This window comes from Plectropomus leopardus, chromosome 20 (genome assembly GCF_008729295.1).
Source record: "Plectropomus leopardus isolate mb chromosome 20, YSFRI_Pleo_2.0, whole genome shotgun sequence".
NCBI lineage: Eukaryota > Metazoa > Chordata > Actinopteri > Perciformes > Serranidae > Plectropomus > Plectropomus leopardus.
Window position 1 is genome coordinate 17,050,106 of NC_056482.1, and position 27,987 is coordinate 17,078,092.

General features: G+C 38.9%; 1 protein-coding gene across 1 annotated transcript; it reads left to right on the plus strand.

Annotated features, from left to right (window-relative positions):
- Positions 1-27,962, plus strand: npdc1a (neural proliferation, differentiation and control, 1a). The gene is made up of 9 exons (XM_042509366.1): positions 1-325; positions 14,173-14,316; positions 23,471-23,584; positions 23,922-24,131; positions 24,608-24,674; positions 25,576-25,666; positions 25,811-25,890; positions 26,031-26,130; positions 26,865-27,962. The coding sequence occupies exons 1-9, from the start codon at positions 220-222 to the stop codon at positions 26,934-26,936; spliced, it is 984 nt and encodes a 327-aa protein (XP_042365300.1). The 5' UTR covers positions 1-219; the 3' UTR covers positions 26,937-27,962.
- The last annotated feature ends 25 nt before the right edge of the window (positions 27,963-27,987 follow it).

Here is a 27,987-nt window from a genome sequence, read left to right on the forward strand (position 1 = left end):
GAAGCTCCGCTATCTTTAGCACCGCCGCGGATTACAGTACGCAGTGTGTCACAGACCGCGTCCCGGATCCACCTGCTCGGCTTATCTCTGTGTGTACTCTCCGCCGAAGCTCTCTCCCATCAAAAAAAAAGCAAAATCAACACAAAACAGAAGTCATGGGGGAATGACAACAAACCCCGTCCTCGTCTACGGTTCTCCGTCCCCGAGAAGACCCCAAGGATGCTGCTGCTCTCCAGCCCGGGGAACGGACGCTTGCGCCGGGCCTCGCTGCTCCTAGTCGCCGCGGTCCTTCTCTGTGTCGTCCCCGTCGGTGCCAGCCTTCCAGGTGAACACACAACACCACAAACAAACGCAGAGACAGCACTAGACACAAATTGTGGATTAAGTTCATTTTGTTTGTCAATAACCGTTACCGAGGCATCTTTAACAAACAGTAATTCAGAGGCTTTTAATCTGAAGAGTTGCAGTGTTTTAATGAAACACGTGTGCTTTAACTTAGTTTTTATTGTCGTTTACGCTGTTGGTTTTGTTGTTCGTGAAGTAGCTTGCTAGTTTGGGATATCCCATGAGTTTATTTGGATGTTTTGGACAGGTTAGACAAGTATTTGTACCTCTGGGTGAGAGAGAAATGAAAGAACAATGGTGAAAAAAAAACAACAAAATTCCCTTCCTTGTTACTTAATGTATTTCCTTGTATGCTCACTAATTTTTATTGCCTTAATGTTGCACTAATCTAGCCCAAATGTGAAAAAGCAATTTAATAGGAGATCCATGTGGAAATACCCTCAAGAATATACTTTTATTGTTATATAGACCCGTTTTATTTTTTTGTTTATTAATTGATTTAGTATTGCTTTTATTGGTTGATTCACCTTTGTGAAATAGCTCAGAAATAATGGCTATCACAGTGAAGTTACTGAATTTAATTTTAAAAACAATACTGCTAACTTTATCTGAGCAGCAGCCCCCAAAATCCAAATTGTTTGCTACTCAGTGTTTGGAAAGGGGAAAAAGCAAGCAACTTTTTGTGTATATTTAAACTGTAACTATTTATATTTTGGCAAGGCAACGCAAATTTATTTACATAGCACATTTTATACCCCAAAGCAAAGTGCTTTACAGATTACAGGAAACAACTTATAAAAAAATATAAGCAAACAATTAAAAGTGCATAGAAAAGAAACAACAGGCAAACTGCAAAGTAAAATAATTAAAAAAAACAAATAAAAAACAACAAAAGAACAATCAATATATATAATCTGTATCCAAACAAACTGTATAGAAATGGGAATCAATTAGTTAATATTTTCTTACATGACTAACTGTTTAATCTGGAAACTGGCTCGAGTACTGTTTTAAATATTGGGAACATTCACATTTGAGTGCAGTTTTATGTTTGTTCGTGTGTGTGTGTGTGTGTGTGTGTGTGTGTGTGTATTTGTGTGTATATATAATGGGCACTGATGGTTACTGTTGATGTGTGCAGGGGAGATAATCTGCTTCTGAGCTTTTAACACAGAAACCCTGTGGGAGCACCAACAGCTGGACTCACATGTAATCTTAAGCCTTTAACTGAGAGAGCGACACACACTGTACTCATACTGAACATATACAGCCTTGACCTGCACTCAGACTTGTGTGAACTTGATGATGATGATAGATTTTTATGTATTTGTTCCCACCAAAGCATAAATCCATCTATGCAGTGATCCTTGTAGTATGTGCATGATATCAAAAGGATGTGTGGCTTCATTTTGCTTGAACACGACAAAAAAAGAGGACAGAGGGAGTGTGACGCAGTGTTGTTTTTCCTTTGTGGGGTAAATTTCTAAGCCTGGCAGTTTCCCACTTTTTCATCAAAATTCGGCCTTTGCAAATTTCCTTTCTCAAGTGCCAACAAGTGTGGGGAAAAAAGATGGTTTTGGTGACGTAGGGAAGTTTTCCTGTGTCAGAAAAAAAATATTTTAAACAAGACTGACGCAGACAAAGCTGTTGATACATTGTTGTTTCCAGTGCATCTCTTGTTTTAGAAAAGAATGATATGTTTGTTTTCATCGGCAGTCGTCGGATCTTTCTGGCGTAATGTGTTTTCAGCACCTGTTATGTTTGAACGCAGCTTGCTGCTAACAATGTGTGACAATGTGTCAGTATGTAGGCTAGTGCTTGCGTATGTTGTGTCGAAATAATGCAAGGTAAAATAACTTTTTTGGCTCCTATGTGAAGAAACAGGACAATGCATAATGCTTCATAGGAACTTTATTGGGGATCACTTTTAAAGATGGACTTTATTAAAGATTGTTGAATATACTGGAGGCATCTGCAGAACCTCCAAAAGCACATTCAGTATAACAGCGAGTCAGGTTTCAGGGTGATTTTGCTGGAGTGTGACAACAGCCTGAAGTGCATGGTAATCAGGTGGTTGATTCAACAAACGTCAACACATCATCATGTGTAAATATGCCCAGCTTTCACAGAACATTTGGTACTTGGGATGGAAGTTATCCAAAATCTCCATAAACCCGGTCGATTGCATAAATGATGTCTAGTTTGCTGGCCAAGATACAGAATTAATTACCTTAACATGAATTTGTTGTATAATTCAGGCTTGCTGGGGCGTGTCGAGTTAGCAGCAGAAAAGTCACTTTTTCACTGATCTATTCGAGTGTCCTTGCTGCTCTAATTTTAGCATTTCCCTGAAGAAACATCATCTTCACTTCTCAGTGTTCTAATTTAGCCTAATCATTGTTTTGCTGCCACGTTTAAATGCCACGTTTGTCATTCACCAAACCCACGTAGAGCTGCTGTGATGATTATTCAGAGAGCCACTGCCTGCAGCCTTTTCCTTCACCGGGATTAATCTTTAACGATTAATATCTTCAGTGTGTCCCACACACAGCTGCTGGCCACAGTGTTTTTCAATCACCTCCTTTTGCCTTGCAGCAAAATTAGTCATCTGTGTTGTAGTGGGGATTGAAAGTAATGAAAAGTCAAGGGGAAAAACAGACACACACATTGCCAGGGGACATAAAGACCACTGAGATGATGACAGGGTTCATACGTAATGATTAGTATCCTTATATGGCTGGAGATTAAGTGTGTATTACGTATGTTTGTATGCAAGTAAAGGCCCAGTGTGAAGGATGTAGGAAAATATATTGGCAAAAATGGAAAAAATAATATAGTAAGATTGTTTTCTTTAGTGTATGTTCACTGGAAAATAACAACAGTCATGTTTTCGTCACCTTGAATGAATTGTTTATATGTAAATAGGGAGCAGGTCCTTGTTCACAGAATCCGCCCAAGCCCCCAGGAGCAGCGCCAGGCTTTTAAGCCAATTTTACACAGTGGTCAAAAGTGGAATTACACCGTCCTGTTCTGTCATGCAAGGTTTTGATGGGAAAAAACTGAATTTCTGTTATCTTTTTAACCATTGTTTGATATGTGAACTCAGTCTTTCCAGGAAGTAATTTAGAAAATGCAGTTTAAAGCCAACAAGTGCTCCCTATGGTTTCAAATGGATGTGTTTTGCAGCTTCTGTGGTCCTTGAGGGGATTTGACATCACCAGCATTTATCACTGACTGAAAGGGAAAATTACCACCCAGTTGTACGGTTGTAACCATCATACTGAAATCACGTAACAGCCAGGAAATATGTTATTGATCTACCCCATTGTGGTTCTTGTCTCAATTGGAGGTCTGAAGAGTAAGTGGTCAGGCAGGGCTTTGCTGTGGTGGCTTCTTTAAACCACTCTTCACCACTCTCTCTTCCTTTCTTTCTTTTTTCATTCTCTGCCCGACCTTCGGCTTCTTCATTTGAGAGCGTTACGTTGGCTACCAGACCTCTTCAGGAAATGAGAGGGCCACAATTAATCAACTCACAGTGCCTGCAGACATCAGATCAAGCCGGAGTCAGCAGAGTTTAGCTGGAATGAAACACACTATAGTTTTAAAACTACCCTTAACCTTAATTGTTGTACCAACAGTGGCGTCTGTTATTAACCCAATCATGTGATTGAAATTGACAAATCAGAAAAGAGCCAGTTTACTATGTCAGCAGGTTTGCATGCACAGGTTTGCATTTGCGTGCAGCCACATCCTTACTGAGAACAGCAGCGCGTCGTTTAAATAGAAGCACCAATAATATCAGTGCTGACATTTCTTCTGTGGCGCTTTTACCTAGAAATCTGTCTGTTTTAGATACCACAGTGAGTGCTTTTGATAGACACTGGCTGAAAAACACAATTGCTGTTAAAACCAAATTTCAAGACATTTGTGAGCAAAAACAAATTTGTCCATCCAGTTATGGTTACAGTGGTGTACTGTGGTATGGAAATTGATGTTTATCATGCCATGTATATTTGCGTATTTGCGGATTAGGAGGGAAAATATGTAATTGCGCAAAGAATTTCACCTGTACGTGCACATTTCCTTTCCTTCCCCCCCTGCCTGTTAGTCTCATCCGATGTACACTATCCTATTTATTTAATTTGTTTACAAAAGGGAGACTTTTAACATATACTAACATTTAAAAATGCTTGGGTGTAGATTTTGGGAAGGAGGGACACATAGAGACATTTCTATCAGAGGACCCCAAACCTCCCCATTACATATGTGTTCCCCATACACACTGTTAAAATGAAATCTACGCCCTTGACAAAAATTGTTTCAAGTTTCAATTATTATGAAGCGTTTGCTCAACAAAATTCCTTTAAATGTCACTATAGCTCATAGGAATGTCCCAATCAAGGTTTTCTGCTGCTGATCCGAGTTATTTGATATTGAGTATCTGCCGATGCTGATTCCCAATCCAATATTTGCTGCACAATGCAAACTTTAAAAACTTTAAAGTTATTAAAATCAGTCCAGTGTATATGCTTATCAGTTTAATAGCTCGAAAAATGTCTGCATCTCAACAGTTTCTTAAGGGTTTTTTAATTTAATTTTTTACAAAATAGTAAACGAACAAAACATTTTAACATGTCTCCTATTATCATTCCACTTAGTGCAGCATTTGTTTTTTCAACAAAATAATTAAGTAAACAAACTAAAATGTATTTTGAAAGTTGTTCTCAAATCCACTTAGTGTAGCATTGTAATACGTGTCCAGAACAATTTTAAATGAGTAATATAATCACAATTTCATTTCAAAGAAGTGTTCTAGCTCAACTTCAATATTTCCAGTCACAACAAATAAAAATCGGTCATAATTCTGCTTATTACAGCATTATAGTAAAACTAATGCACTAGAAATGAACAACAAAAATTTCAGTTCCACTTTAAGTGAAAAAAAGGGTTTCTACTCATTGGAGTTGCAGTATTACAATGAAATCTGTGCTCTCTGTACGACACCTCTGTGACAGCAGGTGTAAACAAAGGATCAGGTGGGGCGCATGCTCGTAATAACCAGTCCAGATCATAATTAAGATTAAGTTGTTCTAAATACCACAAGTGTTGCTGGAGTTTCTAGGGCTTTGATTTATTTCCCTTCATACACTTTTGAAGATGGTGAATGCTAGAAAGCCTCAGCCTGCTTCTGCAATAGCAGACTGTTTTAACCACTGGACCAGCCAGGGGCTAACAAACATGATGACCATAAAAAAAAAAAAAAAAATCAGGAAGCTTTTATTTGTCCACATACTTGCTGCCTTTGTTGTGTTTGCTGCGGGTGTGCTGCTCTGCTCCACTCAAGCGATAATGAGGCAGTTATTATCTCCCATGTAATGGGTTAGACTTGTCATTGTCTGACAGGAATTCCTGCAACAGAAATGACAGATGCAGGGAGAGATAAGATAGGAAAGACAGGACTGCATCACGAGAGGCGAAAAACAAAGACTCGTTTCACCTTTTACAAACCTGAATTCAACTGAGGATGAAAATCTCTTTACCTCTCTTTTTATCTTTTTTTCAGACCACTTCCTTTTCACCTTTATGTCTCGTCTTACGTAACCACCACTGTATTTCCTGCCAGCATTGCGAAAAATGTTACACATAGGCGTATGTGGTGGGAACACCTACGCTTCACGTATATAGTAGATACTGATAGGGTAGACAGTTTGCACGCATTTAGTCATCTAATTTTGACTCAGGGCTTTCGGACACCGCTGTGAACTGAGGCTGTCTAAGATGATGTGGCTTTTCCACTCTGCTTTTCTACTCAGGGGTGATTGAGCAACTTTCTGCTTGGGGGGGCGGTTTTCAATGCTCTGGCTACAAAAAGCAAAGGAACATGGAACTTAAGATGTGCAAAATATTTGTTATTATATGCAAATCTGCAAATCTGTTCAAGTCGCTAAGCAAACAAAACATCTTTTCTTTCTACATCCAGAGTTCTTATTTCATTGTGTTTATTCTTATTCTATGGTCATTCAGTTAAATCTGTAGGAAACTACTCACACTCCTTGATACTGTTTTCTTTTAATGTAGCTGATCTTAAAAGTTTTGTTGTTGTTGTGTGTCTTATTTAATTCATTTGCAGTGGATATTGCCAATTTTACACAAGTAGTGGGCAATATGGATAAAATCCAGTATCACTGTGTTATGTGAATTTACGTCACAAATCAATATGTAACATGATTTGAACATTTTAATGGAAATTCAGTTGAAAGCCTTTTGTCTAGATAATATAACAACATAGAATATTTTGTGTTTGCTAATTCCTTGCCGAATCCATTTAATCCTGGGTCTTTAACAGGGTTTCCTGGACTCCAAGGGAGTCTCAGTTGCTGCAGGGGACTGCCAAATTATTGTTTGATCATTTTTTTCTTTTCAAAAATTAAAATATGTCTGAAAATATACCTCAACATAAATCCAACGTATTTTGCCTTTTGCAACAACTTATCTTTGTGAAAGTGGAGTTTCCTCTCTCACCTGCCTGAAAAGCAAATACAGGTCAAGACTGCAGCCTGAGGCTGATGTACCGGCTGACAACCTCCATCCGCCCAGTTTAAAATGCAATGCAGTTTTAGACAGTGCCAATGAAAACAAAGCTGTAGAAACAGGCTTCTTGGCATTTGTTTGTTTTTGTCATTTGGGAATGAGGCATGATGAATACACAGGACCATAGCAGCATGGTTACCCAAAAAGCCACTCACGAAGACACGAGCAAATGCACAGGCACGTTATCCATGTGGAAATAAACAGTGTGGTTACATATCAAGTGAAGAGTCTCAAGCAGAGCTCTTAAATGTTTCCACTTGATTTGGAGTGTTTAGCTTACTTCCTGTCTTTTATCGGAGGGTCAGGAAACTCACACAATGGGAGTGAAAGACCCCGCTGGCCTTCCCATTTCCTACTTCTTCTCCAAATCTCTCTCACTTACACAGTTACAGATTGGGTGACATTTGTTGTATTGTATCTGTAGAACAGCTTGAAGGAGCACAAGTTAACAGCGGCATTAAAGTGTGCGCTCATTTGTGCTCTTGTGTGTGCGTGTAGGTGTTTACCAGGCTGTGTGAGAATGCCTCTGTTCGCCTCTCGGTTCACTCTGGCAGAGCTGCTGCTGAGCACACAGCCTGGCAACAGCAGCAGCAGATGGTTAGGAAAGTCATTTCTCACTCGTTCCAAGGTCTACTTTTTTGAGTCCCCGAGTTGCATAATATGTTTCACACCTCTGCTGTCTTCACTGATACTGAACGACCTGCTGTACCACAGGAACGAGTCTGTTCAATCTACATCTCTGCTGCCTGTCTCTTGTTTTTTTTTTTTAATTTCTCCTACTCCGTCTCTTTGATTGAGCTCTAATTAACAACAGCACTGTGTGGGAGGCATAGTGGTGCAAGGACACCCTCCTATGGCGACTTGACATTCACCTCTGTACCTCCTTTGTTGAGCTGGTAAATTGATTTAAGCTGCTTCTTTATATGATTATCATGTGATGAGCACCTTCCACAGAGAAAGTGACATTATGCAACTGAGTTTGATGAATTAAAAAGATTATGATTCAATCTGCAGGTGTACCAAACGCATATTATCTCAATGCAAATATAAAACAAAAAGGTGTTCTTCCGAATGTTTGTAATGAATGCCGTTTTTTGGACCGCCGCTCTTCGCTGATTTTCACACTTGCTTTATTTTTCCTCACCCTCTCTTTCTCCCGTTGCCATGCCTCACACATTTATAATGAAGCACACATCCAGTAGGTCTGTGTGTGTGTTTGTGTATATATGGCTCCTTTGGTGTGAGGAGAATAATTATCTGCATTCATGTGACTGCGATAGGTTCCACCATATTAACTTCCGGCGTAATGAATAACAGATGAAGCGCTGGCCAGAGGTGCTGAGATGCTTGCTCCGTTGTAATAAAGACTGCAGATTTTTGGGTCCAGAGGACATTGATTTCAAATCAGAGACTAAATGCTTCTCTTTTTGTCTTAGACACCAGGGATTCATATATGTGCCAGGATTTGCAAATTGTCTTTTGTCAGGACAAATACAGTCACTGATTCAGCAACCCACTGAAATAGTGTCTTTTGCAATTGCCACGTTATTGCACCAATATCTCAATATGCTCTCCTGTGATTCTCAGGCGTAGGTGTATCTTGCCGTTACTACAGACAGTTTCACTCTAGAGCTGTTCTCATCACTGACTGTCTGACATTTTAAATGAAAGTGAACATATTAAAGCCCAACTCATTTGTCAAAAAAAATGATGTGAAACTGAACGCACTTCGTAATGCAATGAATAAATGTGTGATTAATTCCTGCTTCTATGTAAAAAAAAACACTTTCAAAAGAGTGACCCTAACAAAGAGCAGGTTTGGTCCTGAAATGTTGAGCTTGTAATGTAATGATGCTTTTTGATGTATCAGTCTGGACCCAAGCGTGAACCAAACATCTGACATTAGCCCCTTTTACACTGCCTGTTAAAGTCAGGAAAATCACAGTGTTATGTTGCCTTGTCATTCTGTAAAAAAGGTGTGATCGCAGAAGGGGGGAGGACAGAGTCATCTCGCTTTTAAGTCGACAGCGAAGGTAGAAATGTGATCTCAGGGTAAAAGGGCTACAGTCATAAAGTCACGCTGCTTGTCTAGCTTAATATATATATATATATATATAAGTTAGAATATATTTTCTTGTCCCCCGGCAGTTTTTTGGGGGGGGGACTCAAAGCTGCTGCATCATACAACATAGACACACATATAGTCGTATAATTTGTATTTAATCGGTTAAAGCAAAATTCTCTGATTCCAGCTTCTTAAGTGTAAATATTTTCTTTCTAGTTTCTTTACTCCTCTATAACATTAAATTGAGTATTTTAGGGTTTAGACAAAACAGGACATTTGAGGATGTCATCTTGGGCTTTGGGAAACACTGATTTACATTTTTCACAATTTTCTGACATTTGATAGAGTTAACAACTAATTTATTAATGGAGAAAACAATCAACAGATTCACCGGCAATGAAAATAATCTTTGGTTGCAGGTCTTATATGCGATGATGTATCGGCTGTAAGTATCACATTGACAGTTACCCTGTGGTTCCCAGCACTAAAATCATGCACACAGACAAACTCACAGGCACATATCCAACAGATTTATTCTTCATTGCCAAATTCTCACCGTAAACAAAGGTCAAGGAATTTTAGACAGTAACAGGTTGTTTGATCTGTGACATGAATGCAGTCATCTGCACCTGATCTGGGGCAGAAGATACCAGCAGGGTCCTGCACCTTGACCTTTTGGCTAGATTTGGAGTAATGAGACAAGAACTGAGATGATTTAATCATATCACTGCTTACTTTAACTGTGAGGACAGTGTAACACTAGTCGCAGGAATGCAGAATTTATGGAAGCATAATGCATTCACTTAAAAAAAACAACAAAAATGATGATGATGAAAATGATTTTTGATTTAATGAGAATATTTTATCAGAATTATAAGGAAAATTGTTCACAGGAAAACAGTTTTTCCCTCTAAACAAGATAACTATCTTGTTAATTCAGAAAAATGAGAATTTACAAGATTATTATCTTGTTAATTTGGACAAACAAGAGCAGACATTTTTTAAACTTTTTGAAGAATTATCTTCAGGTTTTTTTTACTGATTGTTGAGCAAAATATGCAATTTGAGAAATTGTAAAGGGCATTGTGCAGTTTTTTTTTAATTTTAAGCCCGGACAAGAAGGTAATAACCAAATTTTTCATTAAATTAATAATTATTTGCAGCACTAAAATCAATGCAGACTGATTTAATAAGGCACCTAATCTATATTTTTTTTATCTACCTCTATTCAAGTTAGAGAGACTCTTTTTTTTTTTTTTTTGGTTTCTTTCACGAGCATGCAAAACATCTCAGATATTGTCATTATTTTCAAATAACAAAGCTGGTGGACAGTCTGCACTTACATTTATAATTGGGTGTAAGAATGAAAGCTGCCAGGAAGGAGACTACAGTAGCTTACAGAATTAAAAACAAAAACAAAAACAGATTCAGTTATATTATGGCTGTGAGTGAACCCATGATTTCTGCATCATGCACAGGCACATGTCTTAGACAGGTCTGTTTGTTATGAGACTTTTTTTTTTCTCTATAGCCATGCAGGATGAAGAAAATCAATAGGAACACGTGGAAAGAGCAGGCAAAGGTTTGACACCTGGAGAGTAATTCAAAGAAAGCCATGTGCATGTAAAAATAGAAGCCACGACAATTAAGGGAGGAGAAGAGAAAACGAGTAATACAGTGAACACTGTTCGATGAAAGCAGGAATGAGTGGATTCGACACGTGATCCTGTCACTCCCACAGGGATGTGGAATAATTTAGACACGGGGCAGAGCAGGTGAGGCAGCAATTAAAAGTGGAAGTGAGAGAGTTGTTGCCAAGCTGTGGGAAAAGAAAAAGACACAGCGTGACTTTAAACAACAACAAAGACACTCAGGGAGTTGTCTACCTGCCTGTTAGTTTTGTGGCTATTTGATTTATGGCACTAAGTAAAACATTTGCTTTCTACCTATAAATGTAAGAGTGAATCATCCAATGGCCCAAATATCCCCATCCTCCCGCTCTCTCTGTCTCTGACATAAACAGACAACAAAGCTTCTCAGATTACACATGCGTCACTCCACCTCTTACTCCCTGAGGACGAACAGTCGATGACATGAGAACATGTGGACGCGTGTGTCCATCTCCCCGTGGTGTTGTTGTGATGATGGGTAGACTTGTCAAAATGGGTGTTTGAGTGTCTGTGGTTAGTATGTCTGTACAAGTATTTGTTTTTCTAAGGTATTTGCACACACTTGATGTTGTTGAAATATTCAGATCTTCGTTAGTATTTGTTTTTAGTTATACATTCCAGTAATGCGGATCTCCTAATTTAAGGGAAAGTTTATTTCTTCTTTTTTTTTTTTTAATTTTTAGATCAACAATCATGTTATGATTTCTATATTTAACAAAAAGGTATTGTGTATTAAAAAAATTAATTTGTGAATCTTTTTATAATGTACTTTTATTCCCTTTTCATTGCTTGCATAGTATACCTGAAAGAAAGATTTTCTTTAAAAAATGTGTAGACTCATACAGAAGTAATCCCTCTCAAACATCATTTATGAACCCTTAGAAGTTTGTGGTGGTGTTGTATTTATCTGCCTGTATTTTCTCATTTTCATCTTGTTTTGCTGTGTTTGGGACACAGCCAACAACAGTGTGCAGCAACTATTACTCACAAAGTGAACACGAGTAAATGTAACACACACTTATATTGCACCTTAACTAGAAATTTGATGAGACATGACAGAGGTAAGACATTTTACCACATCAGCTGGACATACTGCTTATTTTTAGTGGGTGTTTAAAAATGTTATAGCTTGCGGGATGAAGGACAGTTTTGATCTGTTTTTTTTTTTTTAAAGGTAATAACGTCGTTAAGATGGGAGCAAGTGAAATGAGGAGGCTAGTGGATGCCTCTTGCTGTTTTTGAATCAGAATCAGAATCAGAAATACTTTATTGATCCCCGACGGGAAATTGGCTTTAGTTGCAGATGCTCCCATTCTAAATTCTTAAAAGAAGTAGGAAAATGTAGAATATATCAATAAAATGTAAACATAAGTACAAATATAAAATAAATATATCTAAACACTGAAGTATAAATATAAATGTACATTTGTTCTTGTTACTACCGTGTGATAAATAAAACAACTGATTACCAACATTTGAATATAGAATATTACACATGGATGTAGTTATTGCACTGGATTATTGCACATCAAAGTAGTTATTGCACGTTATCAGAGTGTCTGTTTGCCTTGTTTATAACGCTGTCTCTGTAAATACATCCAATATTTGGCAGTTTAATCCCCAACAGTTTGCTGGCTTTAGTTACTGTTTTCCTAAAAGTCTTTCTCTGTGTAGTAGCATTTCCAGCAGATGATGCAGAATGTCAAAACAATTTCAATAAAAGCAGAGTAAAATGTGCAGAATTTTTGCATTGACATTAAAAGACAACAGTTTCTTTAAGAAATACATTCTCTGTTGTGTCTTAGTTTTTAAGCAATCAGTCCAGAAGTCCCATTTAAGTTTGTGGTCTAGCACAATACCAAGGTACTTGTATTATGTCATAGACTGGATTGACAGGTCAGACAAAGCAGCAGTTGAAGTAGAGTAAATGGAAAATAAACATAGACTCTGCACAGTTATAAATATGTAATCAATCCATCCAATGCAAAGTAATTTGCAAACGTCAAAATTAAGAGATACACATAACACAAAGTAAATATTTAGTGAATTTTAGAATTAAAAAAAGATTGTTTAGAAAATGTATATTGATAGATGTACGCGTGCCTATATTTGTACGCATACACAGACAAAAAAAGCACGTCTCCAGTCCCAGTGCCCCTTTTCTCTCTGCTCTTCATCCCAGCAACACTCCCAGTCTGCACATGTGCTCTTCAGTAAGTCCTTGTTGCCTTGGAGGTCATTGAGATTTCACCGTCAGTTGTCATGTGCAATTCTCTTCTCTAATATAGCAACTGAAACAAATCAGATTAGGAGAAACGCCTGCACTCTGTTGCAAAACAGAAAAACATGCATTTTCCCAGCATTAACATTTTACTGTATCTTGTAGCACCTCGGTAAGTTCTGATTTATCAGAGCCTCATCACAGAGGTAGTGATAAGCACATAAATGAAAAAGGGTTTTCTTTTATTGGGTTTTGAATACAGAAAAACATACCAATACGTAAAACAATATATAAAACAGTGCAAAACAAACCCTTAGACCTACATATACCAGATGCAAAACATAGCCCAGCTAGTGGATAAATGAAATTAAAAATAAAAACGAAGCAAACTAACAAACAGAAAGGGAAAATGACCACCAAACTCAAACCTTTTTTCACAACACTATTCTGTCACTTACAGACGTGAATATCTCTGACCTTTGAGACCCATTATCCCCTTAAAAATACCGTGTTCCACTCTCTTGCCACCTTATATCACCTCCTGCCTGTTATGTCACTATCAACACCCACTGTGGTGTTCACCTTTCACTGGCTCGCTGGCTCGCTGTGCAGCTCTGCCGGGCTCATTATCTGCTCTAATAGCGCCCCAGTGCTCCACCTGCCCTCTGCTACCAAACACACCTGCTGAGGATCCGTGACCCACTTCTGCCCTCCCAAACTGTGTGTGTGTGGGTGGGTGTTGTGTTTTTGTTGCAAACCAACAGTAATCAGGCCAACTGATTATCTAACCTGATTGCAGGCAGGCAGCTGTAGCTCACTCTTTAGTTTGGTTTGACTTGGCTCGGATTGTCAAACAGGTGGAGCTCACCACGTTGCGAAATGCAGAAAATGCTTCAAAATGCACTCGTCAAACATTCCTAACCTACCTCACAAACCTCGCCTATGTAGAAGCTGTAATGATGTGACAGCAAATGCTTAAAATTAAAAAAAAAAAACCTCTGTGACCCTGTGATGTAATTCTGACATCAGCAGACGCTCTGTTTGAGGGCAGATGTCTCATCTCTGAATGGAGCTGAAGAGCTGACACATCCACTAATGAAAGGAGTGTTGGTTGTAAAAGTTGAAGCATCTCTTAATGAAAGGGTTTTTATATAGTACTTCTTTCCACACAAAGACTGTGACTTAACTATCTCATTAAAAGCATAATATCTGCATCACAGCAGTGTGGTTTAGATACTAATAAAACTTTTGTTATCTCTCTCTCCCTCTCTCTCACACAGCTCACAGTAGATGCCTTTTAGACTGTGCCAGTGAGGGACGTGAATTCTGCAGGGCTGGCACTACCCACTGTGGCCCCTGCCTCTTTCCATTGGTGGAGAATGAGGAGGGACGATGTGTGAGGAGAAAGAGGCACCATCAACATGGTATGAAATGTACAAACATTTCACACAAACATATGTGCAATTTTGCATTTACTACGATCAAGTGGAAATCTGAAGGAATAAAAAAATGTAATTGTAAAATGAATATATATCGATTTTGGACAGTTGGTTGGATAAAACAAGGACTTGATAGACCGCTTTTTTATAGACAAAGTAATTCATTGAGGAAAATAATCATGCACAAACACATGGAACTTTATGACTAGTGTGTTTGCTGAAAACACAGAAAAGATAGCCTTGACAAGTGTAAACTGAAGATTGATTAATACTGACTATTTACAACCTCAGGTCCACTGAGACAACCTGCTTATCGTTTAAATGACAGTCACAACAGGAGTGCATGTGAATGTCCCGACTGACTCACTGCCATTATTTCTCTGCTTCTTTTAACATCTTCTCTTCACATTCATTCTTTGTCACTCCCCCCTTTATTCTCAGTTCATCTCTGTATGCCCACATCTCTCTTCCACCTCCTTCTCTCAGCTGACTATTGATTACATGCCCTCCTTCTCCTCCCATCAATCTTAGTTTGATCTCTTTATTCCTCTCTCCCTTTTAGTATCTTGTGCATCTCCACCAGTCCAGTTTCTTGCCCACTTCTCTCCCTACATCCTTGTTGGGGTCTTTGCTCTTCCCTCTTCACCCATGCATATCTGTGACAACTATGGTGCGGTCTGATCCTCTGTGTTTTTAATCCGCCTCTGCCCCTGCTGCGTCTGCAACACACATGCACCGCCCCCGCACTGGCGGCTTTAATCACTTAGACGACATGCCTCTCTCTCTCTCTTTCTCTCCGTCTCTCTCACTCGTGCCCTTCATCTCTATCTCTGAATCTAATGTCATTCAACAAGAGAGCCAAGCTGCGAAAATAAATCTTATTTTTCTGATTTCCATGGCACAACATCGCACTGCTGGCACGCACGCCGTGTTTCGAGATGGCGCTGTAGAAATGAGAGAGAGAGAGAGAAATTGAAACATCTTGTGTATGTTTGAGCGCACTGGCTGCACAAACGTGTGTGTGTGTGTGTGACTGTGTGTATTTATGTCTGTCAGTGGGCACGTGTGTGTTCTCTGCAGGATTAATAATTTAGATGGGTCTGCGGCAGGAGAGGATACAAACTTGGCTTGAATTATTGGCAGCAGCATCAGAGAGGGAAGTAAACATGTGGAGGAGATGAGTGTGAGGATGTTCTGAAGAGAAAGGTCACATCATGCAGAAGAACAGAGGATGTGTATTTTATGCAGCACATTCAGATGATTAAACCTGATCAGTTATTAGCATTTGGACTTTGGATTCGATATCATATGGTATGCTGTTGTGTGTGTGGTGTTGTGAATCCAGCACATCGTAGGCCTCAGCTAAGCTCCCCAGTGGTTACATAAACCCCCGGGAGACCACAGGACAAAGTAATCCGCATGGAAGACTGACTGCCTCCTTTTCACACTCGCATGCACACGTGTACACAAAAACCCACACTAAATGTTGAAATGAACAGATGAAATTACTATAATTTCACTCTCCTAAATATACCACATTTGGTTTGTTTGGTTTGTCAGGGGCCACGCACATCCCTTAATGCATCACAACACAGCAAAGAGCTGCAGTCCAGCTGAGCTGTGGTCGTTTGGCAGCATTACAGACTGCAAATTACACCTCTGAAGTCACTCTGCTGTCACATCAGAGCAAATTTGATGGCTGTGTATTTACGACTAAACAACTGATTATCTAAAATTTGTGCACTTGCTAAAGCATGAAAAACACATTATCAAACTCAAATTCTGACGCACGATTTGCCCACACTCCCAGTATAAGTCACTTCATTTGCTCTTTTTTTCTTTTATTTGTCTCACTCACAGATGCATTCACTCATAACTAAACCTTTGTTGGCTATTCTTCCAATTCAGTTTCCAACATCAGCTGAGTCACTGGCTTTGCAGAAGGTTGAACTTTCAACTTTTTTAATGCTTTATAGAAGAATTACAATAATATCAGAAAGCCCCCTTTTAAAAGTCATGTTTTACAATAATTATATGCTGGGACTGTGTGTGGGTCAGAGAGTAATATACGATTTAATGTCTGTTCGAGAATAGCATGTGAATTTGTACTTATACAAGATTACATGTCCTTAGAAAAAGTGAGACTGAAGAGCAGTGCAGATGGTCCAGGATACTGCAGTCATCCTTCATTTACACCACACAGGACCTCGTCACTCTCCTCCTGCTTTGCCTCCTCTTGCTCTAGAAAGGCTACTATAGCCACTGTTATAAGGCTGCTTTATACCGACTACCCAAGCGTCAGCCTCCAGGGCTGAAAAATGAAGCCAAAGAAGTGCCAGAAACTGAAGTTCCTCTATCTCCATTGACCCCCATGTTAAAATGCCTCCACAGCAAAGTATGGTTCTGATCTTTAAAGCTAATTTCTTCATTTATGACAACAGTACAGGGTGAGATTTTATAAAACATACCTGTTTAAAATTACACGTAACTAAGGTTGTGCCTGCTTTTAGCGACAAGCTGTCTGCCAAGCAGCATCAAAGTCAATAGCCCTTTTTACACAGAGATTGCGCTACAGGGTGGCTGCTAAGTCCCTTCTTCATGCCTCCTTTGTGTGTTTACACAGAACCAAATGACCGTGGCATTATGCTGTCCCACTGTGTGATTATAGACTTCATGCCAACATCCCATATTCCGCCTCATGGTTCTGAAATAAAGGTACGATTGTGGAATATGGGGGACCGAGTTGTCTTTCCTTTAAGCCGGCAGCAGAGGTAGAAACAGCACCAAATCAGTGGCTTTGTAAAAGGGGAGAGCTGGATGAACAGGACAGGTGTGACATTTAATTGATGTGTTATGTGTGCGACCCACCGGTAGGAGATTTTAAAAGCACATAGCAGCTAACTCAAAGAAAAACAGCAACTGAAAATGTCTGCAAGCTGGGGGGGCAATGAGAACGGGATCAACCACCATTTAAAAGGGACAATAAATTATTGTTATTGCCATGCTATTCCATTGTTATCGCATGGAAAGCACTGCCAGAAGTCTATGAAATGTGACAATAGAGGCTGAATCTGTTGTGTTACACGTCACACCTCTTTTACTTCTGGAACACCAGCATGCTGTCTAAAATCAAACACGACACTATGCCCAAGTAGTTTGGTTCTTACTTGTTAGTGCAGTTGACTAATCGGGTGTTGTGGCCCCGGTCATTCAAAACATTTTTTGTCTATTTGGACATTTTATATGGTTTAGTTATTGCATATTATAGACATTCACATTTACAATTATATTCACAAATGTGCTTTGGCCTTTTGACTGCATTTACCTTCACAGTGATGAAAATAATGGACTTTTCAATTATTTTCAATTAAATCAATGAATCGATCTCTCCTTTCCCAGTCACTGTAGTAACACCGCATCTTTAACTGTAATGTACTCTTCTATCTTCCTCTCGTCTAAATCACACGGCTCACTTGCATATCTTGTATTCACTTATTATATCAGTGCTTCTCTGTCAGACATTATTATCCTTCTGTGGCCTTGCACTTGTTTGACTGCCCGTAAATTGCAGTAATTCATTGTTTTTCTGCCTTTGTAATGTGTGGAAATAACTCTGCATGGATTAAAAAACATAAAATATTTCACATACGCATCTTAAAGAGGATGGTAGCAGTAGTGCACATGAACAAGTGTGGCAGTCAGCACTTTTTATTGCAAGTAAGACCGGCTTATATTTGACATGGAGGTGTGCTCTGCCATTGGTAAACATACGCTATGCCTCAAAGCCATGTCCTTTGTTCGGGAGCTGCTCAAATAGACGGTGAATGGTATGTATTCTTTAGATGCAGACAAATAGTGTGTTTTACAGGCTATGTCTTTCTGTCCTCCTCATTTTCTCTCACAGCCACACATATTAGACTCTGTCTGTTCCTGCTTATTGAGTATGCGTGTTGGTATTTTTTTACATCATGTAATAGATAATAGAGCAGTTAACGAGGACCAAGACATTCAAGCAGCATTTGGAGTGGCTCAGTGACACACAACATGAACAAATATCCTGCAGCCGTTTACTTTGGTAACACGATCACAAATGGCAAGCTGTTTTAAGCAAAAAACAAGAAGATGGAGGCTCATAAACACCTTACATAAGTTTTAGACAGGTGTGACAGGCAAATGGTAACCATGATTCAAACGTAAAATAAAGTATATAATAAAACTACAAAATGTCTCCATACTGCTAATGTTATCAACCACTTAAAAAAAAAAAAAAAAAAAAGATTAAATAAGTAAACAGGAGAAACAGACAGGTCGATATACATTGTTGTAAATCTGTAAATGGATCAAATGCTGATATTTCACTATCGCAGTTTTTGGTGTGTCTTCCCTATTTATTTTTGAGATGAAAATGTGCATTTGTAAATAATTTTGGGATTATTTTTGGCAAAAAAGGGAAAGCAGGAAAATATGTCTGTTTTATTGCAGCCTTGGAAGTGTTTCCATTGCTCATTTCATTTTCATTTTTTATTCATTTTTAAAACAATGGACAAAAGAGAGGTGGGATTATTTACTGAAGGTTAGAACATTGTAAAAAAAAAAATCCATATTTGCTAGAAGCTCTGCAGTCAGCTGTGACTAAGTTTTTAAAACAGATGGGAGGGTGACTCGCTGACACGATTACAAGTTATGCTTCCTTACACAAAAATACATTTGAACTCTGTGCCACTCCCTCATTCTAAAAACAGACACACTAACAAAACAAACATGAGTTTCTCTATAAACTTTTTTAGTTGTTTATTCTGTCAAGAGTTTGATTTAAGAGAGTTTGAGAATAAAGTATCAGCCAGACCTGCAGTGACCCAATCTGTCTTTCTCTTACCTCTATTACACATAATAAATCTCCCACTAGAGGGCAGCAGGACACTCTGAGTATAGGTCTATATTGTGTGGACAGGACTGGGGACAGGCCCACAGTGAGGGGGAGACACTGTTATCACTCACAACTTTCACTTCAACTCAGAATGGTTACGTGACAAATTTGTAGCTTGATAGTTTAAAATCGAGTGCATTGTTGTAGCACTGAAATAATCACTTGATTGACACAGTATCAGTGATATGTTGATAGATATATCTGCCTGGATTTATATGACATTTCTGTCATAGAAAGTTTTGGTGCGATATAGAGAAAAAATAAAGTCTCATCTGAAAGCTGTAGATTCTTCAGAGGGGATGTTTTCTTTTTGTTGTGTTTTTTTTTCTTTGTAGTGTTAATAAAATAAATAAAAATAATGTTATATGAAATACATGTTAACTTCAATCTTAGCTCAACTAAAACATTGCATTATGTCAAACCTATTTATTTCAACTTTATCCCAAGTGTCTTTCTTTTTTTTCTTTGAAAGTTGACAACATCAATTCAAAACATGGCGTATTTACAGTCAAAAAACAAGTGACAAGTACTCTCTTTTTGCAATCAGCCACTTTAAATCAATGTTCAACTTGAATCTGTCTAACACAGGTTTTCCCAGGTAAATTCTATAAGCTATTCTATTAAGCTCTTTTTTGTGTTATCGTATTTGGATATACTATAAAATTACATCACAGTACATTTTGCAGTTTTCATACAAATGTCAGGCAGAAAGTCAGAAGTAAAGTGACAAGATCTGTGAATCTTTATGGTTTAGTGTTTTTAAGTAAGGACGAGGGGCAACAGGAAGGGAGAATGTGTGTGTGTGTGCGCATGTGTTTGGGGAGGAAGAAATGTGAATGGTTTTTAAGTGGGAAAATAGAACAGCACAGATGTGTGTGACCTCCAATCCCTGTTGAGCTGTTTAGTGTTTGTTTGTTGTACCCAGCTGCTCCCTGGGTGCCTCTCAAGAGGTTATGGGTCATTATCAAGCCGGTGACAAAACTCCCTTACACAGGGAGAGGTGTGCGTGCTTAGTCAGTGTGTGACAAACCACACACATTCACACAATCACCGCCTTTTTTCTAGGTGAATATCAACTTCGGGCTGGGTAGGGACTTGAGGAAATAAATACTGCTCGTCCATTTGTAACCATTTTTCTGCAGATTTTAAATCAGTTCATGTTTGCAACAAGTTCCATAACTCATTCAACATTATAGGTCATGTATTCCCACCCTCTAATACAAAAACATGCTTTGCTGTGGGGCCAATTTTGCAAAATGACAGGAGGCCAGGGGCCATTTAATAAACAATCATTAATAATATTTATCAGAATAAAAAAAATAAATTATGTTAATCCAGTCACAGTAGCCCTGCACAGGTCAGGTGTATACAAAGGCATCCCCAGGATTTGAGAGAATTTGGGGCTTGGCCTGGCTCCCAGTCATCAGGTCCAGGGGATCCACCCCTCTACAAAAAAAAAAAAAAAAAATCCCTGCGTGAATCAGTTTATATTCATTATAAATTAGAAAATGGTCCACGAACCACCCAGCAACCTATCACAGCCAGATTTGACTTGTGAGCTGTAAGTTGAGTATAAATTCATAGAAAAAGTAGTAATTGACCTCCTTTACAGTTTGTGGTGTCCTGTCAACGGTTTTACAGACATCTCTTTTATAATGTTGATCTATGGGTTTACGGAGAAAATTCTTTTTTAGGCTGCAGGAGATTTTATTTATTTATCTATATATTTTTGTGCCACTGGGAAAAATTGGAATCTAGACAAAGCAGCATTCATGGGGGCCTCAGTATGATCCACAGGAGCATTTCCTAAATTAACACACTTAATGGTCGCAATTTAAAACACGCAGTGAAACTGTCCCAGTAAACTTGTGTTTGGTACGTGACAAAATTTAGTATGTTATATAAATTAAAATATGTACTTTTTTAAAGCTGTTGTATATAACTCTGGAGTAAGATAGCTTATTGTTGAGTCAGTCTCATTCCTGCTTTGGGTTGGTGGTTTGGTCTGACTACCAACCCCAAGCGTTTGTATTTGACGACCAAGGAATGAGACTCAGCAATCACCTATCTTTCTCCAGAGTTACATACAACATCTTTATTTTACTACTTGTTAGTTACTTGTTATCAAATAGGCAAAATAACTCGATGTTAATTTTTGGTTTCACATGGGACACAAACAGGGGTCTCCTTGTTCAAAGTCCTGTGTTTGTTTGACCTTCTTATGCAGACTTTGTTGCTGTTTCTACTACATCACTTGACTTCCTCCTTTGCTCCCAGCGTCAGCCACTTGCCATTGCCACCTAATAATAAACATACACACTGGTCATAATAAATTGCTTGACAACCTGGGGGGATCTGCATTTGCAGGACAGTCTTCTTTGGACATACCGCCAATAAATAGTTCATCTTTTTTTAGAATCTCCTTTAAAATTTGAACCTGTGTAACCACCACATGCTCCTGCCGAGCACACGGGCACGGTTGGAGATCTCAGCCACCTGCAAAGTACAGATGGTGCATCCCGCCTCCACAGACAGCGCCAATGGAGTGCACTAAATGGCCATTAGTGGAGGGGGGTAAGAAAGTAACAAAGCAAGCAGTGAAAGTGCTGGCATGTCATATCATACACATTAGCTCAGCCAGATGGCTGACCTTCTGGAGCAAAAGTGACACTGTAATCATTAATATAATGTAGGTGGCTGCAAAAGGTGTGTAATAATTTTTGTTTTAGTTTTATAGGCACAGGTCATTTATTTTTGCACTGGTTTCTACATGGATAATAATCAAACAGACTGCATGTATTAGAAAGGGATGCTAAATGTGTCATCTGTTAATTTAGCTTTTTTATGCAAGCACCTTTAGTTTTTTGTGCTTTTTTCCTTCTTAACCTCTCTTCTCATACCCTGTCGCCTCTCCAGCTTTGAGTATAAATACTTATAATTTGATATTTGATAAATTGCAGGGTAACTTCATGAGGGAAATAGCACTTTGATCACTGCCATTAGCAGCAAGCTATGGGATCTATTGTCAATGTGGCAACTGAAGCCCAGTGAAGCCAGTGTATGGCTGATTGCTCTGGCCCCCTGCAGTGCTTCCTCCCCCGGCCACACACACACACACACACACAAACACACACACTATCGGCCCTGGTCGCCCTGGACACCTCGGCAGTAACGCAGGAATGTGGCTCACTGTCTGGCCTCAAGGGCTGTTAACAACAGTTTAGTATTGTTTCCTTTTTTTATCAGTCCATAAACAAACAACACTCATGGGCACACTCCCTGTCCATCACCTCAGAGGCAAGACCTTGAAAAACACATGTATATGTGCCCAAACCATGTGCATGTGCTCGCAGGCTCTCTTTCTAACACACATTAGTTAGACATTATCAGTGCATCAGCTGCAAAATTAGGTATTACAGACATTGAAAAAGACATTGGACAACAATTTTGAAATTTAGAGCTAATTAGTCAATTAGTCAACTAACTAAAGGTGCATCTGCAACTATTTAGATATTTTTTAATCTTTAATGGTTCTATGCAGGAGCTGTTGGCAACTGTTTGTAAACAGTATTGAGAGTGAAAGTGAAAGCCAACTCTAGCTTTGTCCTCTTGGCATTTTGCCTCGCTATGTTTGCATTTTTTCTGCACTGTGTCTGGAATTTCTGAAGCTTCAATCAGCTTTGTACCATAACGATGTGGTCAGTTTGTGTAAATTAACTGTGGTAAACTTCCCTCTATTTTGCCTACACCCAAAGCTCCCTTCACAGATGCCACATCTCTTTATCTGTTACCTCTGCTCATATAGCACCAATTTCAAAAGTATTTGCATTTGTCGATTACATAGACAGCCCAGTTTGATGTAAAGACCATCTTTCCCACAGTGAAATATTTAAGTACCCCTACAGAACAAAAACATAAGAAGTCTTTTGTTTGAAGATTCATATATTGTTGATTGCAGAAGAGGCTAAATATTTGCTAATATGGGAATATTGGTCTGACAGTAGGTGTTTAGCCCTCATAACTGCTTGTGATTCATATGAAGTTCCCCTGGTAGCTAACTGATTAGTATGTTATGTGTTTGAATGAAGGTGCTTTGTTTATATTAAGAGGCCTTATGTGTCACATAGAATCTGGATTTCCTGTTTGACAGTTAAAGCCAGTTTGATATAGTATGTTGAAACAGTAATATTTGGAATCTTGTCTGCTCTTTAGACAAAGTGGCATTCTACTCTGCCCTGGATGAAGAGATTGATTACCTTCACTCCGTCATCGAAAAACAGCAAGTGTCAGAGATCAAGTCACCAGGAAAGCAATCCAAACCTCTCGGTAAGAGCCCTGAAAGTAAACATATTACTTTTTAGTAAGGATGTATGGGATAAAGTCAAGTCTGAGGGCTGGTCTTCTAATACAAAGAATGATTTTTAATTTTCTTCCAACATGTCCTCTAATTGTCCAAGAAACCCCGACCCCACCCCACACACACACACAAAATCTGACAGAAAGGCAGACTTGTCTGGTGCAGTAATGTGTTCATCTGCAGTGGGAATGAAGCCAGTCACCTATATTTAGCGGGTTTACCCGTGTTTTTAAAAACCTGCGCGCACGTGCTAATTTTGGGGGGAATGGGGTATATCTGTCTCTGTGTTCTCCACTGTCTCTTCAGCTGCCGGCACCTCCCAGACAGATGTTAAAAAAAGCAAGACAGATGCCTCCAAAAGCAAACAGAAAAGCCAGAGTCGTCAATCAGCTGAAGCCCTGAATGCCACCACTGAAGCACAACACACACCAACCCCTGAGGCCAGGGCTACTGGAGTGGTGGGCCGAGTTGGTCCCATAGCTGTGCCAACATCCAAAAATGACAAAATTATTGTCAGTGAGTATGATTTTATGTCCTCGACACAGACCAAAAGGCTTTACGGCACCAGGAAGTAAAAGCCACATTGGTGGTATAAGATACCAATAAGAACAGATGATGGATGGAAATCCAATCTAATTACATGTTATTAAAATTTGGGATTTTTTTTTCAGCCTTAATTCTTGTTAAGCAGTTTGCTGTCTACTGATGCTAGCAAGACTTAATCACTTTTGTTTTCCATTTGACCAAACAGAACAATTAATTATTTTCATACCAGTGTGTGTATCGCATTTATTATCCTTTTCACAAGGTGACAATAACAAGTCATTATGAGCAAATGAGCTCAGATATAATTATATAATTATATTAGGTATATACAAAAAAATGTCTCAGTAGGATTGCCATTTGACTCCCAATCAATCACTCATGATTTATTCCTCAACATGCCCTGTACCCCTTTTCTTTTTTCTCTTTTATTTTGTATTAACCTACAGTTATGATCTCAGTGTGTGTGGCGTTGGGCACTTTGGCAGTGATTCTGGCAAGCGTCTGTTTCGTCAAGTAAGTCTGAACACCTGCATTCACAAACAACACAAGAGAAAGACCTTATTTGGTCTTTTCGTTGTTAAGTAAATTCTCTTAACCAAATGAAATGTAGGCCTAATGCAAAAGGCAAACTGAGTTTATTGTAGTCAGATTTAATTGCATAATAAAACACATGGGACACTTATTAATGCTTGTGAATTAGTAAAAAGAGAGTCTCTATTTTTCGTAATCAGTTAAAGGGTAATTTTGGTATTTTTCAAGCTGGATCCTAATTTCCCATGTTTGTGTGTCTAAGTAAGAAATGGAAAAAAGATCTTTTTTGTCTATCCTTTTTGTTAAACGAGAAACAACCTGACTCACCAGACTCCAGAAACACCAGACTCCATTCAAATAAAAAAGTAATGTCATTATTGTAAAACACACTTTATTCAAAGTCAACAGAAACAAAATAAAACTCACAAAAGCCATTTTGATTGATCCCTTCACTGCTCCAACAATCCCCTACTCTGGTTTGGTTGAAACAAACCATTAATTCACCCAGTTAGATGTGAAAATATGCTGCCTCTATACATGTTAAAATTACTGTTTATTTAAATGGAGTCTGGTAGGTTTGGCGATGGCAAATTAGGGACTGTTTCTGGATGAATAATGAGGATCTTACTCTTAAACACAAAGGTCTGTCTCTGCACCAGTGATAAATTAGATTCACTTGTGGATTACTCAGACAGTTTTACATTGTGTTTGTGTATATTTATACATTTTATCACACTTGTTTGACCCTTAAAATAAAGTGTACTTCCACTTGCTGTTCATGCATGATTAGCTGTGAGCTCACTTTAAAGGCGGTTTTGTCGTCAGAGGCATGAAACAGCTCTCAGTATTGCAGGGGACTCACATTCACGATTCCCCACCACAGGGTACAAAAAGACTCACGTCTGGCACAGAAGGTGGATTACCCTGCTTTCAAAGGGACAGGCATGCCTGCTGCCACCACCAACGGTACCTCGGTAAGCACACAGCTCTTCCTTCACCTAACCGCCATTGCATGTCTCACTTCTTGTTCTGCATTAACCACAAGATGCGATTGTCCTCCATGAACTGAAGCTTCCGTTTTCAAACATCCACACTTCCTGCATCTGTTATGTCCTCAGGTGGGAGATAAGACTCTGGCCCAAAGTGCTCAAATGTATCACTACCAGCATCAGAAACAGCAGATGCTCTCAATGGGAAAGTACGTTTTTTCTGGGGTTTTTTCCTACACTCTCTGCCACTCCCTCTTTTTACCCTATTCTTGCAGACTTAAAGTTTTAAACCACATCCTCTGACCTTTTTACCTCTTTTCCTTAACTCAAGTGTTTTTTCCTTCTTTAGTAACAAACCTGAACAGAAAGTCCCTGACACAGAAGTCACATCAGATGAAGAGGAAGTGGGAGGAGACTTCACAGTATACGAGTGCCCTGGACTTGCACCGGTGGGTAGACACACATTAACATTTTATTTATGTCCACATAAAAATAATGCATACAATGATACAAATGTTAAAGGTGCAGTGTTATGCAGATTAATGGACCAGTGGCAGAACAGGTTTCCAAAACTAAAAATAAAGCCCACAGTACTTAGTTTTTAGGAGTATAAGTAACAGCATCTCCACTATATATGGCCATGCAGTGTATAATCACACACTGGAGCAGAATGATGCCGCCATTAGTTGATTCTGTGTAAAAGTGCAGGGGCGGTATAAAAGCTTAAACTTCGTTGTGGCACTATGGGGCAATCTCTGTGTTAGAGCAGCTAAAGATAGCAGAGACAGCACAGTACTTTGCAAGCCGCTTAGCCGGATTTCTGGGCAATCCAAATTATCAAAGAACTGCTAATGACCAATCTTTGAACATCAGTATGTTTACATTTGTATTTTATACGCTTGTTCATTAATATGCTATTTCCCTTTTAAATAAACCTTAAATTACATTAAACTAATGTTTTAGGCTGCCAAATATGAAAGCATGTAGTCTGCACTTGTAACGTAGCTCCGACACCTCTTTGGACTCTTCATTAACAACCAAACATCTGGTGTATTGGCAGACAGATGTGAAAAGTTACCTGGGTTACGGTTATACACACACACACACACACACACACACACACACACACTAATTATTTCTGTTGTTTTACAACTGAAAATCAATTTTCTTCCCTCCTTGACAGACTGGAGAGATGGAAGTGAAGAACCCTCTGTTTGATGACTCGACTTTACATTATCAGGGGAATCACAAGTGAATGCGGAACACTTCACACACACACACACACACACACACTTACACTCACACATAAATACATGCACACACACACACACAGCCATTTCTCTGGAGAAACCACTTGATCTCACACTGCATGCATAGAAATTGAGGACCCTGGCAGAGGGTGAGGTGATAAAAATGATTGTTTTCTTGTCAGCCCTTTACAAAATCAGCTTTTAATACTGCACATGTCCATTGGGTTTCTTGTTAATTTATTTCTTGAGCATTCCTGTCTTTTAACACAAGGTTTTAAGAGTCATCCCAGACATGTCCCTTTAGGTGTTTGGTCTAATTTTAATGTTAAACTCTGTTTCCTCTTCCACTTTTGTTTCTTTCCTTCATTTCTGCAGCTATTTCCAAAGAATGTGATACAGCAGCAGTTATGTGTACAACACACACAAATAAGCTGAGAAACAGGTGCCCTCTCTTCATTTTGTCATGCATAACTAGTGGCTAAACCACATTCCTAACAGATATGCAGGTTCTGAAACAAATGTTCAAAATCAGATCTCTGTGATACCTCTGTGAAACACTCCCTGACACAACACAAGGTTCAGCAGTGGAAATGTCACCGTTGGTGTTGCTAATTTTATCCCTTGTCATATAAGCTGCACATAAAGATTTTAAGATTATAGAAAATAGATATATATATGAAAATGAAGTACTTGATGATGTCCGTTTGCATGGTTTGACTGTACCGTGTTTGGCAATGCTTTGACAAATTATTCAGCCTCCTGTATGTATGCATCCTGTTGCTGGAGGAGGAATGTACAGTAAAAGTGACCTATGAGCACTTGAATGACATTTTGATGACGGAATAATGATGGATACGTTGGTGGTAAATATCACTGTCTTGTATCGTCCCTCTTTCCTCTCTGTCCTCTTGTCTGTCCCGAGTCAACTCCGTGCTGCAAAATGTACATACAAAGAGTGAATGTGTTCACTTTTTATAGATATTTGTACATGCAGACCAAGGATTGAAATTAAAAGTTTTTACCACATGTGAGAACAACTTTGCTTAGCATTTTCCT

What these genes read in the sequence shown, in the direction of transcription:
- npdc1a (XM_042509366.1), top strand. Translation starts at nt 220, where the DNA reads ATGCTGCTGCTCTCCAGCCCGGGGAACGGACGCTTGCGCCGGGCCTCG. An exon ending in AAAGAGGCACCATCAACATG is followed by an intron (nt 14,317 to 23,470) that starts GTATGAAATGTA and finishes TCTGCTCTTTAG; the next exon opens with ACAAAGTGGCATTCTACTCT. An exon ending in CAGATGCTCTCAATGGGAAA is followed by an intron (nt 25,891 to 26,030) that starts GTACGTTTTTTC and finishes TTCCTTCTTTAG; the next exon opens with TAACAAACCTGAACAGAAAG.